The sequence below is a fragment of the Coloeus monedula genome (genome assembly GCF_965178545.1).
Source record: "Coloeus monedula genome assembly, chromosome: 4".
Lineage (NCBI taxonomy): Eukaryota > Metazoa > Chordata > Aves > Passeriformes > Corvidae > Coloeus > Coloeus monedula.
The window spans coordinates 5,502,702-5,524,051 of NC_138784.1; the positions used below are offsets into that span (position 1 = coordinate 5,502,702).

At 40.3% G+C, this 21,350-nt stretch overlaps 1 protein-coding gene across 1 annotated transcript in view; it reads left to right on the forward strand.

The window, feature by feature from the left end:
* PIK3C2G (phosphatidylinositol-4-phosphate 3-kinase catalytic subunit type 2 gamma) overlaps window positions 1-21,350 on the forward strand; it is a gene marked incomplete at both ends in the record, with an annotated part of 181,569 nt that overhangs the window by 136,556 nt on the left and 23,663 nt on the right. The window contains 4 exons of the mRNA XM_082280629.1: window positions 4,500-4,692; window positions 5,271-5,392; window positions 9,622-9,730; window positions 17,799-17,874. Coding sequence (XP_082136755.1) covers window positions 4,500-4,692; window positions 5,271-5,392; window positions 9,622-9,730; window positions 17,799-17,874 — 500 coding nt within the window. The remainder of the gene's footprint in view (window positions 1-4,499; window positions 4,693-5,270; window positions 5,393-9,621; window positions 9,731-17,798; window positions 17,875-21,350) is intronic.

Consider the following 21,350-nt stretch of genomic DNA (forward strand, 5'->3'; position numbering starts at 1 on the left):
TGCAGCAGTCTGTGGTCTCATTTGTGTGCAGCTCTTCTGACATGGGGTCAGTTCCCTGTTACGAGCTGATGAGCAGCAGCGTTGAGTCTCACAGCTTCCAGCCCTCTGGAAGGTCCCACCCTCACATCGTGGATAAACAATGCACCAGTTGAGAGTTAAACAAGAGTTTCTGTGTTTCCTTGTCAGTCCTGTGCACCTACTGCCAAATGAAACATCGTTGTCTCTCCAGCATCTGCCCTGAACTCAGTTTGATCCCTGAAACTCAATTTGATCCTTACCCCTCCCTCCTCTCCTCTTCCCCTGACAACACAGTTTTGTCAGAAACCCATCTTACCTCTGGATATAAATTTTCTTTATGGTTTTCTGCAGATGTCTTCAAATGTCAGCATGATGTGGCAGACTGCCTGATATTTATAACGTGCCTGCACAGGGATGTATATTTAAAATTGGTTTAAAGAGCATAAAGTTAGCCTAATGCAATGAATGGAGTTGATTTCAATTGATTGCGTTGTGCAATCTAACCCACTCATAGAAAGCCATGAATAAGAGATGCAGGATGGATCTGACAATTACCAGGGGAGCACATTGCATACCTTCAGCAGCCTGATTGAGGGGGGTGCTGCTTGGGTCAGCTGCTGTCTTTATTTATTAATGGACTCATTTTTTAGATACCTGTTGTTGCTCACGTCAAACATATCCACTCCAAACCACAAATGCCAGCAGTTTTCAAGCTGGACAATCCACAGTAACTCCTTTCAAAACATGACACTGATCTCAAACTGATCAGCCAATCTCTGTTTCTCAGGTGGCTGCAAATATTTCAGCAAGAAATTTCCCAAACAGGTGAAACACGGTGAAAGTTGGTGGCATCTGAAAGGGAATGGAGCAAACTATGGTGCTAAACTTTATTTCAGTGGTGTTCAAGTAGTTTGTCAAGATTGTGGTGTATGTGCTCCAAAGGAGCAGAAGGCAGACTTCCTCCTTGAATTAATGATTTTTGAGGAATTCAGTCTGTTGATGAAAGCAGTAATATTCTGGAAAAGTCTATTAAGAGTATGGGGACGTACTACCCAACTTGTTTTAAAATGGAGCTTTATAAATTCATGGATGGAAATGTGGAATATAAATGAAACAATGTTCACTAACATCTGAGAATCCCATGAAAATAGATTTTATTATACTCTAAATGATTGTCTGGCCTAGATGGAAATGAGAAGCAGCATACCATCATGAATGATAAAGAAATATCCACCAAGACTAAGATCTTAATAACTAGTCAGTAATAATGATTTTATCTGCTGTGTATAAAGGCTGGTGTGTCCAGAAAAATCTAAGAATCAGCCCTCTTATGGGGTATACCTGCCCCATAAGAAATGTCTGCTTCCTAAAACTCGAGTCTTCAGCTACCACTAGTCACTCCTGAAAATATTAGCCAAACTTTCCATCCATCTCCTTTTACACAAGCAGCCAGCCAGTCTGTTCATGTTTTACCTGATACTGTAATTTGACAGCTCTGTAGAAAGACTGAAGCCAAATCTGAAATTCAAAGTCAATTCAGCAGGTGGAAAGCAGAAAGCCATTTCTTTCCAATAATCCCAGATATTTAACTTTCTTTTCTGAGAAGTAGGTCAGACACCAATCTGCATGGTAAACAGTTATTGTCATGTGGAAAATGCATTTTTCTCTCTGAAAACTGTGTTGGCAATATTTGGATTCACTGCTAATATTACTCTAGTTAATGACAGTTTCCTGTTTTCTTCTGATTAACCTGTCCTTTTAATGCCCTTTGTATTGTTCACTTAGTTTAGCTATCTCTAGACCATCAGGCACTAATTTTCTATGCAGCTTGGACTAGTAGAGCTCTGAAATAAATAATAAACTTTTTGTCATCTTTGAGAAGGCAGAGCCAGCTTTGGTCACAGGCAAAGGTGGTAATGGCCAGGGAGCAAGAGGAGGATTTTTACAAAGAATACCCATGACCTTACTTCTTTCAACTACTGCTAAGCTTAATGTGGCTGTAGAGATAAAAAGGTGTATGGGGATCTGGGAGAGTTCAAGGAGAAGCTTCCACCACTGGTCCTCAGGATGAACTTTTAAAATGCTAGCAGAAGGGGGAATCAGGTACCACAATGTGATAAACTGGGTCACTGAACTAATCCAGGCCAGAAATAAACTACAAGATCTCAAAAAGGTAAGACACATGGGTTTGATGTACCCCATTGCTCTGTGCATAGTTAGGAACCAGCTTTAGGGAAAGAGGGTTCCCTTAAGCCAATTTGTCCTTAAAAGAATGTGCAGAGAGCCACAAGCAGAGTTGTTCCACCTTGCTCTGAGATGGCATCAGAATAGCCTTGAATTCTTTGTCAATTGCCTGTAATAAGGTTTGCTTAATGTTTTCTATCCTAGCAAAGAGGACTGCATACAGACAAAAGAGAGTATCGAGAAGGGAGAAAACAACTCATACTTCTGTTCTTATTTGACTTTAAATATAATCATTTCAAATAACTCACAGGGAAAATCTGCAACAATGACAACACAAGGCTGTGTTTAGATTTAAAGTATGTGATTAGCAATCTGGGTTTTAAAAGTATTTTGGAAGCCTAATGGATCCATGGAAGGAATAGTGGTAGTCTGATATCAGTTCTGTGTAGTGATGATGTCTGAATTAGTACTAATTTACAAGCTGAGGCCTGTTTTATGTAAGTTAAAATGCAGAGTGTTTAGCTGCAAAGTTCACGTGCCTCTTACAGTAAAGTGGCAAATTCCCTAGCTGCTCTGCTATAATATGGCCAGTTACAGATTCTATAACCTAATGTCTCAGTGATTTAGGAAGTGTTTAAACTACGCATTAAATTAAAAACATAGGAGTTAAAAAGGAAAAGTTCACCTCTGATGCAGCCTAGTTAATCATAACTGAATTGATTTTGTACTAGTATTTTGAAATGAGATTTGTTTTCTTGTTTTACATCAGAGTGTTAATTTCTATATTTATTAAATATTTTGTATGTATCTGTTTCTGAAGAATTTAATTAATAATTAAGATAATCAACCAAATCAATTCTGAGGTACCTTTCCTTGTATTACATTAAGGGGAACATATACCTCTCTCCTCAGTTTACTATGCCTAATTAGTGTAGGATAAATTCACACATTATTTTCAATAAAATCTGAATTTCAGGGGGGTGAGCTGGGGAGCTGTATGTAGGTAGACTATTCCTTATTCTTTCTGGATTGGTTTCATCTGTGAAGCTACAGACTTTAGCTGGAGCACCTGAGATCATGGAAATTAGGCTAATGCAATGAATGGAGTTGATTTCAAATGATTGCACTACGCATTCCAACCCACTCACAGAAACCCATGAATAAGATTCTAATTTGAAATGACAGGTGAAGCATTTGTTCAGCTTTGAACAAGGCATGATGAAGGTGGTTAAGGGTGTTGCCAGCCCTTGTAACATAGTTAGATATAATCCAACACTGGGAGAGAAAAAAAAAAAAAAGAAAAAGAAAACACAGCAAAACCCTGACAATTTGGTAGTGGTTTGCTGCCATACAACTTGAAACTGATGTGTTGTTGTTCTATAACATCAGAACAGATCTAGGATATCTTCAGAGAGCTTAGAAATAAGCAGAGAAACAAAAAAAAATTACCATCAGAAGTTAATAGGTCTTCAAAATTCAATTAGCAACTGAATTCAAAAGAGCAAGTGTTTTCTAAAGAGTAGTGCATCTCACTCTTCAAAGATCTGTTATTTTCTTGCAGTGTTATTTCTCAAGTTGAGTTCACTTTCACATTTGCAGTACATATATATCTCCATGTTCATCTAGGGGGTTTTTTATCTATTGTGTCTTTTTTGATGAAAGATCTCAAAACTCTAGGAAGTCAAAACAGTGTTCTGGCTCCCCTTGCACAGGGATGAGATGGAGGGAGATACCAGGAGAAAAATTCTCTCTCTTTTTTAGTTCATCTTAAGCAGTTCCACAGGGATAGAGCTTTTAAGAACTGGGTAGAGGATTTAGCAACACATCATGCACAGCTAAATCACAAATTGAATCCAAGAGCCTTGTGCAAACACATGTAAGCTCATGTGAGGTTAGTGCAACCAAAAATAAATGTAATCATAACCAGTGCCTTCTCTCCTGCTTGGCAAAATGAACACCTGCTCTTCAGCCCTGGAACTCCTCAAAACACACATGGAACTGTTCCACTTGTCCCTGATGTCTGAAAGGAGGCTGGTATCCAGCTCGTGGGGAAGAGCTGCTCCAAGCTAAGCCCTGAGGCAGGCTGTGGCAAGAGCACTCCTCTGAGCACTGGAGCTCAGGGGCTGGAGGGGCTGCAGTGCAAATAGCAGCGACTGGGGTGTGTGTGTGTCTGTGGGTATGGGAGGTAGGCTCTAGAATCTGGGATTTTTTGGTCTTGTATCCATAAAAAGAGGGGTCAAGGAGTGGAAACAAAACAGATGCATAAATAGCACCTCCTCTGTTTGTTCACTCTTCAGGAAAATAAAGGAAAGTTTGGAGTGCTTTCCTGTTAAACTCAATAACTTGATCCACACGCTTGTACAGATGTCAGTGGGGAGCTCTGCAAAGGCTTCAGCTCCAGAGACTGTCCCTCAGGAATGGATGATGCTGGACACAGAGAGGTCAATCGCAAGGGCCACCGTTTTGGGATTCTGCAAAAAGCCTGACTCTGTATGTATTATGTTCTTTGCTCGCCCTCATTTGCCTGGATTTTTAATGACTCTTTCAAGGACTTATACACTCTCCTTCTTCCTTTATAGAAGATGTGCTTGTGCCACATTAAAAGCATCACTGGATGAATAGTGGTGCCATAAGCAGTGAGCTACCAGAGAGCAAAAACACCAGGCAGACAGATATTTGCAGGGAGCCATTAAGGAGAACAGTTCATTCCCCATAGTGAAAAATAAATCAAGAGCTAATTAAAGCATCCAGAAGGAAAGCATGGCACAAAATTAGGAAGCCTAATAGAAATTGGAGGCTGTTATACGATGCCTTAATGGTGCACTATTAGTTTTCACACACTGCAGTGATCTTTCAGTGTTTGAGTTGTATGCTACCCAGACAAGTTTCTCTTTGCGTGCAGCAAAGACTGTGAATTACAAACTGAATTCTCTGGCACTTGGCACTACATTAAAGGAACGTTTTTCTTTGTTAAAATCAACCTATATATTCTCTTGTACTTTTTTTTTTTTTTTAATTTGCCTCTCTGATAATTTCTCTTCTCTGCCTCTCCCTTTTCCCCCACACAGCTCTATCTCATCCAGGTGGTGCAAACCTGCAATGTGGTCACCTTCGTGGAAAAATCATTCGAACAGTTCTCCAAACTTCACAGCCATCTCCAGAAGCAATTCCCATCTCATGCCCTCCCAGAGTAAGGCAGTGTATTAGTGAATGTTATTGTGCTGTTAAGTGGTTCTCTCTCCTGTGCTCACACAAATCCGTGAGAATATTCACGGCAGAGGTATTTTTAGAAACACAATGGCAGAGCAAGATATTCTATCAAGCCTTCTATTCAGCCCCAGAAGAAACTGAATCAGAAACCATTGTGACAGTCTAAATTTTATATTTTATTTTTCCTTTTTTAATGGGGGGAAAAAGGGGAACAGCTTGGGCCTGACAAAACTGTTCCTGAAATTAAAGGGTAAGTGGTGTTGACTTCATTTAAGGTGCCTTTAATAGTTTTTATTTTCTGCATGATGTTTATCAAAACTCATGGCAAGATCCATATGTTAAAGCAGTGTAGGAGTGCTCACAGTGGGTCAGAACAGAAATCTCTGACTCTAGCACCATGATGAACATTTTTAGAACATGATGCACATACTTCCAGCTGAGAAATACACAATAATCTTATGTTCTGTCCTTCCCCAAACCCAATATTTTGTGCCTCACATCATTCAGTTTTATATCTTTTGAAAAATATGCTGTCATTAGTTGCAATAATTCTGAATGTTACTTTTTATACATATGCATGTCCATTCCTGCTTTTCATTTTCTGAGTGTGATTTCTTTACAGTTTCCTGGGGCAGTGGGTCCCATGGTTTATTTCTGCCTTATTTAAATCATCTTTGCCTTATGTAACGATTTTCCATGGCTTTATTAACACAAGGAGAGTTATTTTTCCTATATATATATCATATACGTTATACTGCATACACCATTGAGTACTAAGTAGTCCTCTCTTAGACAGTCCTTCTGACTTACCTGGTACAAGCCCTTATTCAGGCTCAGTCTGCAAAAAACCATAAAGCTGGCCTAAAATACAACATCTTACTTGAACCAAGCTGAGATTCAAGTGATACGCTTGAAAAAGAGAAAGGTCTTTGGGTTTGACCTGAAGTAAATAGCCACAAACAACACGGTTTGACTTAAAGCCCACGAATTTCAGATCCAAAGTTGGTATTCCCCCGAGCTTGTGTGAAGTATTCTGAAAAATGGCTAAGGTTAGTTTATTCTAGAGAATCTGTCTCTTGCCTGAGGGGATTTTATTGACTCCAATTTGATTCATTATGGCTTTCTCACATGAACTGGTTTGCAGCAGCTGGTGAGAATTGAAATTTCACTAAACAAATACTGAAAGTGCTTGAATCATGGTTTTGATTTGGGGATACTTGCAGGCTAACTATTAGGTTGTAAAATAAAATATTAAACAAGTACCTGTTTATGAATTTTTCCTGTGGTGAGCAGAGCCCTTTGAAAGAAAATATATTTTTCTTCAGAAACTTATAAACCTCAGAAACCCTGTAGTGAATTTCAAAAATAGTACTAGCCATTTTTCAGATAAATCTACCTCTAACAAAATCCTTCACAACATTTTCACTGCTAAAGAGCACTTCAGAACTCACAGAGGGTTAATCTGCGTATACTGAGGCTGTCTCTAGGAGCTCCAGTGCTTTATTGCCATAATTCAGTCCCAGCAGTATCCTGTCACTGCAAGATCTTTCCCTAAAATTGTGTTAAAACAATCCGGTTTATGATGTTTCTTGATAGGCATGGTTTTTTAATGTTAAAGTTTTGGGTTGTTTTCTAACAGAACTTCATTAATTTGAGGTTTTTCATGTATCCCAGATTTTATTCTAATAATAAAAACCTAATTATTTCTTTATAGGAAGTTATTACTGAAACTGCCATGCCATATCAGACCATTAGTCTGCCTGTGTGTTACAAAGCTCCAGCTCTGGCTGATGCCAGATGCTTCAAAGGGAGGAAAAAGCCTTGTTCCACAATGTAACCACAAAATCAGTTTAAATATGTCTGATTTAAAAAGTTAAATGTTTAATATTACTAGAATAATTGGAACTGCTAACAGAAAGGATTTGGTTTCTGCTTGGTATTGATTCTGTGAAATTGTACATATTTGTGTCTCATTAGGAGAAAACAATGAAATATGAGAGTGCTTCTTCATACAAGTGCTAAATACTGAGTGCATTGTCAGAAATGAATGGCAAAAGCTCAGACTTCTCAGAATCTTGAAATTTTGCTATTGACATGTGTTCATTCAGCCCCTATTTAAAAGTTAGGAACACAGCTGCCCTAAGCGAGCCCTTGCATTCCAGCACCATCCTTCTCCTTTGGTTTCTCAGAGGGTGTTAATTGTGTTTAATTATTGTTTTGTAAAGTGCCAAAAACCTTTTCGCCCAACGAAGCACGTAAGTGACATAATTTGTAGACAGAACAATGTTCAGACAAGTAGGAAATGGAATGTGCTCTGTAGGACATCTGCACAGGGTGCAAGTTTATATTTTCTGATCCTTTTCAAGTAGATGCAAAGGTGAGTGTCAGGTTGGAACGTTCACCTTTTCTAACACAAGTGCCCCCACATGGGCAAGGCCGCTTTCAGCCACAGACACGATTCAGCAAAAGCACAAAGGCCTTTACAAGAAGGGTTCAGTGCTGCCACAAGGTTCGTGTTGTCCCTCACTCCAGCTGTTATTGGTGCTATCAATCAGCAGTTTCTCTGTCCTCTGTTTGGCCACTGTGCTTCGGATGCATCTTCTGAGGGCCTGCATTTTCCAGCCAGAGCCCTCTCTTTGTGTTACACAGACTAATTCACTTTAAGCTGCTTCCAAACAGTTCTTCTCTCCCATCCCTTGAAAGAAGTCCTTTTGTGCCCCAGAACATTCACAGGCTATCTCTGTGTGCCAGATGACCTGGGCTCTATTTTTAGCTGTGCTGTTCACATATGTCATGGTCCTGGGTCGTGTCACTCTTCCCTCCCCATTATGTGTCCTGCCACTGTGATTTGGTGAGGGAAGAGTCCAGTGCCAGGGGCAGGAATCATCAAAAGTTCATACATATATGCAGCATGCTGATGTCATCCTGGTCCCTCGCTGGTTTCATTGCAAACTACGTTACATCAGCCCTGAGTTTTTCCCTACAGGATTTTCCAGCTGCCTTTCTGAAGGCTGGCTGAGTGTGCCTTTCCAGTGTATCACAAACTAGACAGTTCCTTTGTCTGAGCCCGTCAGATACCTGTTGAGATCTAGTGGATAAAAAAGCTCATAGCAGAAAAAAACGAGGTTTGTAAACAAGACACACTTGACTATTTACAGTGGTGGCAGGGGGAGTTGAAATACAACCAAATGAAAACTTCTACTTTTCTCTGTCTCATGCGTTAGAGGACATAAAGCATAATGTTAATTATGCATCCTGCTATTAGCAATCCGTATCACAAAGCCCATTACGTGCAATTTAGCACAGATAGCTTTTCTAATGCTCCTTCAGCCTGAGAGATAAATAACCTTCGTCAGGGCAAGGTTAATATAAATTGATCATGTGTGTTGTTAAAACTCTAACCTTTTGACTGATCTAATATGCATGGTCTCTAAAATGCAAAGATGATTCAAGTAAAGAAATGGGAGGTTTTGACATTTTCAACCACCAAAGTATTTGAAGATTGACATAAGGCCATTCTATGCATGTGTGATTTATTTACTAACCCAAAACTAAATTCATCTTAATAAAAATTCAGCAAGAGCATTACTTGTGCTATTTTTATTGTTACCACTTTTGTTGGGATTGATTTTGTTACTATGATGATAGTTTGTTTTCATATATTATTTTTAATATGCTAGTCCCTAAAATTAGATATGGGATCAGGGACCAACTCTGGAAACCTTATCTACACTCTAAATAGCTGAGGTAAAAATGCAAGCAATGATATATTCATCAAATGTCACATTGTTGCTGTAAGGCTTTGGTGCTCAATGTTCTGTGGTAAGGATATGTCAACTCTGGGCTGCAATCAGAGATCTGTTGTGCAAAAAGGCAGTGTTTTCTTGGGATCATAAAGGGACAATTATTTAGATATATTTAGAAACCATAAAATGCAAAGAAGTGTCTTCTAAGATTTTTTTATTTATTTACATAATTTTTAATTAATCATTTAGAGAGAAAAAGTGCTTCAGTATGACACAATTTACCAGCAAATTATTAGAAGAAACTGAGTCAGGGGCTAAAAAATCCTCTGTACCCTGCACACATCCGTTCCCTTACCTGCAAAACCTCTCAGGAAGTCTTGTCTTTCTTCCATTAAGTAGAGCTGGAAATATTTTCAGCAAATACAGTCCAAGAGTTATGCTTACGAATATTCTTCTTTTGCAGGTTTCCCCATTCATGGCATTTACCTTTTACGGATCTTGAACACAAAAGAGTGAAGGATTTGAATCTCTATCTGAAGCAGCTATTAACTGGCTCCAGGAAACTGGCTAATGTGAGCATTTCCAGTATTTCTTTTATTTGCACATGACTTCTAGCAGCATTTTACCAAAAGATTCAGGAAATTTTCCATTGCCTGTTTTAGGAAAAAAAAAAAAAAATACATAAGTGACATATCTTGTAATGATGCATTTTGGGATGGAGCCATTGCAGCATTCATCAAAACTTAAGACAAGGACAAGTATGACTGAGAAATAGTTCATCAGACCTAGCAGGGCATTTTTCAGAAAAACTTTTCTTCTTTTGCTGCCATCGAAAAATAGTGATTCACTGAATTTTTGACAGTAAGGAGTAGGTTCTGAGGAATGTAATGTCTAAAAAAAGAAGTGAGCTTTGAAATATTGAAAAGTCTGATTTTGACAGTTGTTAAATGAAAAGTTCCATCCTTTCAGCCCAGAAATACCCATTTCAAAATCCACCTAACAGGTAGAAGAAATAGTTTTGCAAACAGAAGACCTAACCCAGAATGTTTCAATAATATCAGAATGGTACATTTGTGTCCATTAAAATTGGTGTTTTCACATTTGTTTTATTCTTTTTTTTTTTTTCTGAGGTTTGAGGTTCTCCTCCTGTTTAAAAATGGAAAGCCAAAATGGTAACAAACATGGACTTTTCATTGTCTGGGGCAGGACAAAGCCTTGTGCACCTCAGCAGCAAAAAAGCCGGAGCTGAGAGCAGCAAAGGGGCCACGGGCACCCTGGGAAGATGTTAAATCATGATGCTGCAGAAGCTGAATGGTCAATTACTGACAGTGACACCAGGGTCTGAGAGAAAGGAGCATCCTCCAGCAAGCAGCCTTTGTCAGGAAAGCTGTCAGGCAGGGAAAAAATGGTGTTTTACATTAGACCCCAGGCTTACACAGAGGCTTAGTAAATTCAAGTGAGTCAAGGCACGAGCTCGAGCTTGACCCTGCTGTTTCACTGTTGGCACATTCTGCAGCAGAGCTTGGGCCTCTGCCAGGTGAGCCATGTCCTGTCCCATGGCCTCAGGGCCACAGCACAAACTGGGGATGCTTTGGTTTAATAGTATGGACAGCCAAAAGAGGGTATGAGAGGATGTTTGTTCTCCAAACTCTCAAACAACTTGCAGGAGGAAAATAAAAAAAGTTTGCTGCCTAACTATATAACTTTCCCAGCTGCGACTTTGTAATGGAGATTAAAGAGGAAATTGTCCATATGCAAGACAAACAGGAGTTATCTTATTAATATGAATATAAATTCTGAGCCCTGAGTTGAAATTAAAAAGATTTCCAAAGAGGATAAAAATCTTTTTGTCTCACAGAGTTACAGTTAATTTGGTGTGAACAGCTGACTTGGGTACTTGGTTCCCTTGACTCACACTGGGAAATAATCTGCTCAAGTTTGGGTTGATTGTTGTGCAATTAAAACACAAGAAGTTTCACCTCAACTTGAGGAAGAACCTTTTTACACTGAGGGTGGCAGAGCACTGAACAGCTGCCCAGGGAGGTCGTGGAGTCTCCCTCTGTGGAGGCATTCCGAGCCCACCTGGACATGTTCCTGTGTCACCTGCTGCCAGTGACCCTGCTGTGGCAGTGGGATTGGACTGGGTGATCTCCAGAGGTCCATTCCAACCCTAAGTGTTCTGTGATTCCTTCCTGACCTCACGTTAGGGCCTTGGGTTTATTTTACATTAGCGCCTTTTGGTCACAGCTGAGGAAAAGCTGATCTAAGCCCATGACCTAGAAATGAAGAGCTCAGTATCTTCTGCTGTGCTCTGGGCTGCTGGAAGGTACACGGATTTTCAAGTTGGGCCAAACACTGCTGTGCAGAAGCCTAATCTACAGCTGAAAAATTAGACTGCTTAAAGCCCTGGGACAGTCATAAAAACATTTCCCGGTCGTGCACAGGAGCTCTGCTGTGCCTCCCGCTCCGTGGGTTAGTGCCCAGCCAGAGCAGGCTGCCTGGCAATGGGCTTCCCAGTGCCCTTCCTCCTCCCTTCATGGGCCTGCAGCACACCCCCCTGGAGCTGGGGACATCCTCCCAGCGCTGGAACACAACCATGACTGAGGTGTTCGCAGGTAACTCTGGACAGATCTGCTCGGGGACAGACACTGCTGTGGCTCTGAGTCAGCCCAGGGGGGCAATTTTCCAGGCTGGAGGGCTGAACCATGAGGAGAAGAAATCAATTTTGTACCTGTGGGGGCTGTGCTGCTACTGGTGTGCTGGACTTGGAGGGCAAGGGGTAACAAACGGAGTAATGAGCAGATTGTTTCCATCTGTAAAGTGCTGCTGCATGTGGGAAATCATCTTGCTTACCCCCATACAGCTAACCTGCAGTTCTGGATGATAACCTTTAAAGTTATTGATACTCCACAAACATTGAATCATTATTTTTACTTCAATATGCTTCTCCTGCTGGGAGATGGGAGAAATTTAGAAAATACTGACATGTTCTGACCCACTTAGAACAAGACCAGTTGGTGGGTAATTTCCTTTGTATTCCCTTCTTTTTTACTTTTCACTTTGGTATGAGTCTTTTAAAATATCATGGTGTCATCTTGGCTGTAGTCTGAGCAGAAAGTCAAGCTAGGAGGCTTTCTTGATAAAAATAAATACAATTATTTTGTCCCTTCTTGTGCTTATGACAACTTTGCAGTCAAATTTGTCCTTTTTCTCAAATTGTTAGAGAGCCTGGCTGAAACCATTTAGTGAGTTGTCAGTTCTCAAGCACTGTCAAACTGTCATTCCTATGAAATAGTAAAACTATGTAGGAATAAATAATTAATTCAATTAATTCATAAATTTGTGAAGAAATCTAGAAAGAACAGATTCCTGGAGAACAGAATTCCTTTTACTTTCTCGCTACAGTCCTTTCTTTATGCTGAATTGTAATAGCTGTAATGTATTGTAGCTGCAGAGTAGGCTGGAGTATTGTCTGAGATAGAGAGAAGAGCTTTTATTTCATTATAAAATACCATTGTAACACTTGTAATCACTGTAAACTCATTACCCTAAGTGACTAGGCGCCATTTTCTGCTCTGAAGAATTTAGTCCAGTCCACACAGGACTGACTACATGCTTGGTTCTACCAATCCTGTAATTATAAATCCTAGAAATGAAGAAAGAATCAGATTACATCCAAATTCCTTCCTCAGTCGTGCCTTAGGTGTAAGCTTTTTAGTCCAGACTGAGTTCTGATTATGAAAATTTTATTATAATTTAGAGTAGGTCAGAATGTCACTGACCTTTTCTGCTAAATGGTTGGAACAAAGGAGGAGAGGTGGAAAGCAGCTGCCTTCTTATTTGCACTGGAGCTCAAATGGAATTAAATGTTTCTTCAAACCCATCTTTAATGAGCAGAAACTTCTTCTTTCTCTATATCTGAATTTTAGTGCCAGATCCAATAAATGCAGAAACATCAGTTGATGGAGATATTTGTTCTTGGACCAGTTTAAATGCTTAAACTTGCTCATGCCCATCCCTATTCAGGGCATTTTTTTTAAGCCTGTGGTTTACTTTAAGCACAAACCTCGCTTAGTTACTTTCATTGAAGAATTGCCTGGAATGGGAGTCCTTTCTGAAATTCAGGTTAGCACTGTTATAAATAACTCCTCCACCAGACTGTGTTCATGAACAACAAGCTGCATTCATTACATCAATCACTGACATGCAGAAGTTGATGCACCTTCATTGTCATACTGAGTCAAGTAGAACAGGATGAAAAATGGGTTTCACCGCCGTTTTTTAAAAAATTTCATTCTACTTGTCCCAAACCAGTGTCAATATTTCTGATCACAGCAAAGGAACATTTAGGTTTGAGCCAGCTGCACCACTGCTGACTGACTCGTCATCTGCATACACTGAAATACCTGAGTTTTCTAGATCTGCAGGGTAAAATGCTCAACACTCTTCAGAAACTTTGAGTTTTGCTCCATTAAATGGCAAAACAACCAAGTGATGTCACCAATAAGAGGTGAAGTACCAAGGAACAATGAACTGAAGGTGGGTAACATGGAAGATGACAAAAACATATGTTCTCAAAGCATAAAGAATCTGTGACAAAAGACAGCTGCTGCTGACCCATGTCATATTTTTCTGTGTTTCACTCAACTCCAACTGAGCAATGGGCTGAATGGAGACTGCAGCCCAAATCTCATCATACAAATTAGGGCTGCCCTAGTGGCTCGTGATTTTATGGCTGTGTTGTAGGAGGGTTGTACACTGCCTGGGGACACAAAAGCAAGGTAAGGCTCCATTAATTAAGTCTGTGTTTGGCCCCTGTGACAAATACAAAAGTAAGTTCAGGTGCACAGTAGGCTGATCATTAAAAAAAAATATAGTGTCTTTTGGGATTTGAGTCTATAAAGATTTTCGAAGTATCCAAATTAACTGAGGACTTTGGGGGTGAGGCTAAACCTTGTGCACACAGGTAAGCAAACAGTGATGGTGTTTCAGCTGTGGATAGGTTCTATAAACAGCTTTATGGTGACTTACAGGCTTTGTAAAAGGACTTTAAAGAGGATGTAAATGGAAATGATTGTAAATTATGTTCACTCATTTTCAAGCACACAGTAAAAACCAGGACCACAGCATTGTTCTAGGGTGACTAATGTTTTACGCTGTAAAAGTAATCAAGTTTGATAAGAGCTTCCCATATTTCATTTCTACTTTAGTCACTGGTGCTCCTTGGGACTTGCAGAGATGAGAAAAAAGCCCCACATGCCTGTATGGGGTACATACCATGAGGGTACAAAGTGCTCCCACGGTACATGGGTCCCTTGAACTCCCACCACTCCCGTATTCCTGCGGTGAGGCATCCAGCAGAGCCAAAATGGGGAGAGTTCAAAGTCCTCTCTCTTCCTCTGTCCTTTCCTGAAGTTGCAGCAGCTGCACCAAGGTCAGCTTTTTCTGGTTTCTTTCTTTCCTGCTGATTCTCCATCCTGTTAAAGTGTAACAGGCACATGGGTGTTCTCTGACCCCAAATCTACTCTAGCACAGCTGAAAAGAAAGCTGAAAGCGGAGGGGAGGCTGCTTTTCTTTCTATCGAAATTAAATCTGGCTTGAAATCTGGCTGTGTTTCACAAACTGCAGAGTGCTTTTCTAGTTAGTCACTGAAGGAGAACAGTAGACAAATTCTACAATGCTGCAGTGATGCAGGGCTGTGCCAGCCCCCCAAGGCCACTGAAATATTTTATTTCGGTTGTATCCTAGTGCAAGTAAAGGTGGAATTTGTCCCTTTTGAATTTAATGGCTGAAGAAATATCTCTGAGTTCTAGCCAGACTGACCATACATACCTGTTTGCTCCTGATCAGGCTAATATGTTGAGTGACCTGCAAAAATATCAGAATTACCTATCGAAGATTATTGTCTTATTAGGTAAGAACAGATAAAACGATAGGAGGATTTCCTAAGAATCCCTAAGTGTGCAGTATTTTAGGGAATTTTTGCGTGCTGATTTAAAGGTAGGAATTCCAGGAGGAAAAGGATGAGTGAGCACTTGTGGTCATCCTCAGTGCCTTCCTTTCTGCCAAGACCATCACAGGGTCTCTGAGATTCCCACACATAGTCTCTTCTGTGTAACAAAAATTGCTGGGTTAGAAATGGACTCTCTCCACCTTAAAACAGCTCAAACATGTGTTCAAAGCTCTGCTAGACCTGTTTCTATTTAGCAGTGTACCTAGGTGCAGGCTTAATTCTGTGCCTCAGTCGCATGAACTGGGCTCCAACTGATGGAGGTCTCATAGATTTAGGAATCACCTAAAAGCTCAGTGTGTTTTTTGGAGGTCTGCTGACAAAGGGGGAACTTAATAAGGTACTTACACATTTTCTGGTGGAAATCTAAGTGGTGGGGTCCTGCAGCAGGCAGATTAGCACAGGTCAGGGGGAAATTGCTGTCCTTTAAATAACAGTGAGCAAAATGCTTATCTCCACAAACACCCAAGAGACACCCCCCCATTGCTTTTGAAGCACTTTGCCCTGGACAACCTGCTGCATCTGCTCCTGCCACATGATCTGTTCCATCAGGTTTTTGCATTCCTTCTGCCAGGATCAGCCTTGCTGCTTCCCCACAGGCTTCGGTACCTATTGAGCATGATGGGCACACAGGCCAGGAAAGCTTTGCCATCAGCTGTGGCACCAGCAGGGTTCATGCCTGTCCTGTTCATGCCTGCTCTAAGTTCTGCATGGCTCCACTTCTGTACTTAAACCAAATGTCATTTTTTTCAGTGTTCGCTCCTTTAGAATGAGATTTTGGAATTATTGCCTGAAACATCTTTGCACCTCGTGTTTACAAACCTCTTGGTTCCTGCATTTCCATTTGTTGCAGAAAGAGTAGGTGGAGAGGAAGCAGAAAGAGCACCAAGCTGCTCAGTGTGGAATTTTTTCTCTTTCAAGTCAGTTTGTGTATCTTTATTTCCACCTCCTGCCTACTTCTCTCAAGATCTTTGTACTCATAGGGCTGCTTAAGTTTCTCTGCTTATTTTCATGCTGTCAAATAAAGGCCGGGCTGCCAAAAATATTCTCTCAGCCCTGGAGATTTCCTGCACTTGGGACTTGTGCTGAAAGAGCGAGTGAAGGTTCCTTAGGGAATAACTCAGCTGTTTAAAGCTACTGGAAGCTGTGGCAGGTGTATGGGCTTTCCCCTGTAAGCTGTCTTCATCAGATGAGAGAATAATTACTCATGGTCAGTACAGACAGGTGTATTGGCAGTCCACTGCTAATAACTTAAGGATCCATCACTCAATTCAAGGAAAACAATTATGTTGGTTTCTCTTTCTTTTCTTTTTTTTTTTTTTTTCTCCCCTGATTTTTCTTTTAAAGAAAATATCAGTATGGGAGAAAAACTTCAAACAGTAGAGTGAAAAATGAAAGGCAACTGTTAAAATAAATCCAGATTGCTAAATCTTATCTCTCCACTGAACATACACATCTGTTCCTCTGTCTGCTGTATGCTGTAAGCACGTGTTAGCTCCTCTCTAGCTGTTTTTGTCACTATCCTCTTCCTTTTCTTTTTTCCTTACACAAATTATGCTACAACTTGTCAAATTGAAACAACACAAATACTACATGAAGTACATCTTGCTGATAAGAGACGCGTTATTTTCCACTGGCTGGAAAAAAACAATGGTGATATTTTAATGCTGGAATCTGAAAAGTCTCTTGTTCTATCCATTCATTCAGTGTCAGTCCAAGTAACATCAGCACGAATGTAATAATCCTAACCATCTTAAAGAGTGGCCATTCTGAAATATGGCTTTATGAAAAGCTAATAAAATGCAATTACTGTCCAGCTTTGATTCAGGCTCATAAGAGTCCATTTAAGAATTCACATTTTTATTACCTTGCAAAATACTGAAATCTGGGGATTTGGTTTATTGTTTTAATTCTCTCCAGCTGAATGTAACTACCTGTTATATATGTTCACTAGAGCAGCACAGGTCAGTACATAAAAATAAAAGTTATAGCAGTACATAAGGCGGATTACTCTTTTAAACAGGATGGTGAAATATGATCATGCCTTTCTCTCCCTGTGGGTTTCTGGTAGGATTTAACTTTGTATGGAGCTTTTCAGTGTGAGTGTCCATTAAGCTGCCGTGGGAGGGAGGTTTGCACAATATCTGAGCCTCGGGGAGGCACACACGAGGTCAGGTACTTGGGGTCAGTCCCGTGCCAAGGGCAAGTTTCCTGCTGACTACACAGCTCAAAGTAAAGACGGGCTCCTGCTTTTGTTTCACAGATGGGCTGCTCTGTCAAAGTACTTGCAGCTGCTAATGCAAATATTGAGCTACTGGAGATCAAGCAAGAGCACAAATCTCTGGCCCCCACAGCTTGCTGCTGTCTGGAAGTGTGTTGACAGAAAGGGGCCAGGTAGGCACCAATGCAGCATCCCTGAGATAGTGCTAAAGGGCACCATCATCCTCCCAGTGCCTGAGCAGAAGCCATTCCCCAGATTCCTTGCCCATGATCATAGGGGAAAAGCTCCCTTTCATTGCTAACTCTAATATATGCAATAAAAAATTACCAGCAAGCTTCTTGGAGGGGAATGATACAAGGAACAAAGCACAACAAATGATATTACCTACAGTATTTGTATTCTCTTTCAGAATGAGCTAGTACTCAGCTTCTTCCTCAATTGGTCCAAAAATACTTTGACAGAAGATTCATCATCTCTGACCTTAGGTATGTGTATTACCGATCTTATTTGTTTTCTGAGAAATTATAATCCTTGATAATATTATGCAATAAAGTGTTTAGATGGTTTGGATGGTTTTAGGATATAAGGATACCAACAAATAATTCCTGATTTCTCAAGGTCTCTGAAAATGTGTTACTAATGTCACCTGTAGATTTCTTTCTCTTTGACATATTCCCTTCAGCCTTGCTTCATTTCTTTTTGAATAAACATGTTTATATGCAAAGCAAAAGTTTATTTACACAAACTGTGGCAGATTTCTTGTTTTACAAAACAAAAATATTCAAAGATTTTGGAGGAAAGGATGTGAGTCATGACAAAGCACAATGTGTGCTCACACAAGCAAAGAAAATCAGGGGTGACTTCTAAAGTAATTTTCACAATGAGAGGAGCAGGTAAATAACAGAACATTATGTTAATGCTTAGGCATACATTATTAATGACTGTGGTAATTCACTTCTTGCTAAATGAGATGCTGCACTGTTCCCTTAGCCTATCTAAATACTTAACCCATTTTCCCCTTCTGTCCAGCACCTAATTTAATCTAATTTCTGACATTACAGAGTCAAAAGTATAAACCATAAAAGGTAAACTCTGAATGTTTATTGTCTTCCACTCCCTTAGTTCTGCACTGATAATAATCTTATGTACTCAGTTTTTAGGCAAAATAAAACCTTATGAAAGTGTCTGCAGCTGCACTCTGCATCACAACAATTCAGCTGGTTGTTATGTGCTCCAAGTGATAGGACAGTTTCCAAGATCATCAGTTTTCCACATTTCAGAAAGGATTGTATCTCTGCATATTTAATTTGAGTGTCCATTAAGTTAATTTAATCTCTCTGCAGACAGAGGTTTCATTATCTCTTTTGCTGGGACCATTTCTTTTAATCCATCAGACAAAATAAATCCCATTCTGGCTTCTCTGCCTTTGGAAGACTCTCCCTGTGCAGAGTTTATTTGATTAGGCATGCCATTATCATATTAAACCCATTATGACTATTGAAAATTACTAATGGTTGCTCTAACTGTTACAAAGGATCAAGGAGATAATGCAAAGATGTCCTAAGTGTTAGGCATGTGCAGTATGGGTCCATGGTCTGCCTCTCTGTAGGTGCCTTTAAGCAAAGATACAGATGTGAGCGTGAGCTGAGGCACAAGGCAGTTAAAAGTCCCAGAATAATTTTTATATGTCACTAATATTCGGTGCCTAATTATTACAGAGAATCTGGGTGTAAAAGTTTTATGCAAAATCATAAAATGAATCTATAATAAAATTGAGAAAGAACTTGCAACATCATAATTCCTACAGTGGTGTCCTGAGCCAGTATAGTCTGAAGGATGAGCCATCTATTTTTGTTGTCAGTGGCAGCAAAATCAAGGAAGAGAATGAAGAAACAGAAGCAAAAATGTGGTTAGTGGGTGTTTGATGAAAGCTGTGTGACAGGTAACCCAATCTGCTCCTCACTATGTAGTTAGTGGTGGTGAGGGTCACAACATGGTCAGGGAAGATTAATGTGTCTCTGGCCTTGAGCAGTGAGGTTACAGGGGGATTCATTTTTTCCTTTTCAAGAACTCTGCCTTTTAAAGTTTGGGTCCTTCACTTCTAGACTTAAGGCAAAACCTTTGTTTAACACAGGGGAGAATAACAACCGAAACCCAAACCACAAACAAAAGCAGCTCTCTTTAGCCTAGAAAATTGATCACTATCATTTACTGCTAAACTAGCAGTAGCACAAAAGGTCCAAACAGTGAGTTCAGACCTGGTACAAACAGAGAACAAGAATCCTGGGCTGAGTTGCTCTGGATACCGCACCACTCAGGGTGAGCTGTGGAAGCGGGTGAGCTCAGCTGTCAGGAGATCTGCCATGCATGTGCTAATTGCCCACTTGAGAAACACATTGAAACACACGTATTGCAGAGATGTTTTTCTACTCTTCACCTCGTCTTTGGAGTTAGGCTGCTGCCATGCCCCAGTGAGCTCGCTGAAGTCTTTGTTCCATGGCATTCTGCACACTGCTGGCATCCAGGGGAGACACCAGTCCAGCTAAGGCAGGAGGTGTCCGGTCATGCCAAGGTGCCAGGTAGCAAACCAGGAGTGGCCCTGGAGGTTCTTGCTGGCTGAGGGTGCCCAGAAATACTCTTGGTTTGAAGGTAAACTCTGCAGTAATGCCACAGTCAGTCTGGGGAGGAGTTAAGTTCACTGAGCCTGCTGGAAAGAGGTGGTTGCCATGAAAAAAAAGTACATTTTTCCCCCACAAATTTCATTGCTTTCTGAGGTTGTAGGGGTCTTAATATTTGTCTGTTTTGAGAAATAACTCAAGTTTAATATGGCCTGTAGCTTTCCATGGATCTGGTAAATTCTCTCTCAAACAAAAAAATCATCTGTCTCTTTGTTAGGATCAATACAAAATAAGATTAATGCCCAATAGGATCAGGTTATGAATTTTGATCAAACCAGCATCTTTCTCTTACACTGCTTTAATTTATAAATGTTGTAGGTAATTACACTTACTAAAGTAAAATAAGTATTAAAATTTATGAATTTGTACTCTGCTCCCAGCAATAGAGAGATTAGAAATCAGTGTTAAATTTACTTGACATGAATACTGAATCAGTACTCCCAGTGAGGTGAATTGTGAATTATCCTGAATATTGTCAGCATTTCATTATACCAAGCTCGCTACAAGGCAGTGAGAGCAGATATCAGGAATGATTTCACAATCAGACTTTTATAAAGGCTCTTTAAAAAAGGAAGGAAGAAAGAAAAATCATCAAACATATTTTTATATCTAGCTTGTTTATTTTCCTTCTCTCGAGTTTATATCTCCTGAAAGTATTAATAATTCAGACTGTTTGGGTTCTGCTATGGACTGGAACACTGTACAGCCCAGCCCCAGTTCTGGCATGTTTAGTTAGTGCTCCATGTGTTTATATGAGCCTCTGTCCTTGAGGTGCAGTAGGGGAACAGATTCTGCATCCTTCTGAAGGGAGATCCAGGTTTCCAGGAAGATTGTATTATGGTATTCCCCTCTATGCAGAACCACAAGTAGTCCCTGGGGAGAATAAGGCTCTCTTGCTCACGTCCCATAATGTTTTGATCTTCTGAAGCTGCTCACTCTTGATGTGAAGCTTTTGCCACAAGTTGCCTTCCTGATTTAGTCACATTTACCCATAAGCAGCTCTGGTTGGCTTGGAGGACTAAGGCACTGAGACAGTCGGTGTATTTAGAGTGACTGTACGAAGTCAGATACTTTAGAGGCTGTAACTAAAGCAGGCAGATGGTTGGCTTGGGGCATTCAACCCCAGCCCTGGAAAACCAAACAGGTTCCAGTGCTCTTTGATGCCAGATGTCAAAACAGGCTGTCACCAAGAAGAAAGGTCTAAGAAAAACCTGAGAGTGCAGAATACAGAATAATACTGAGCTCCCTGATGGCAGTGCGCTGACGCTTAGTTAATTAGTTTC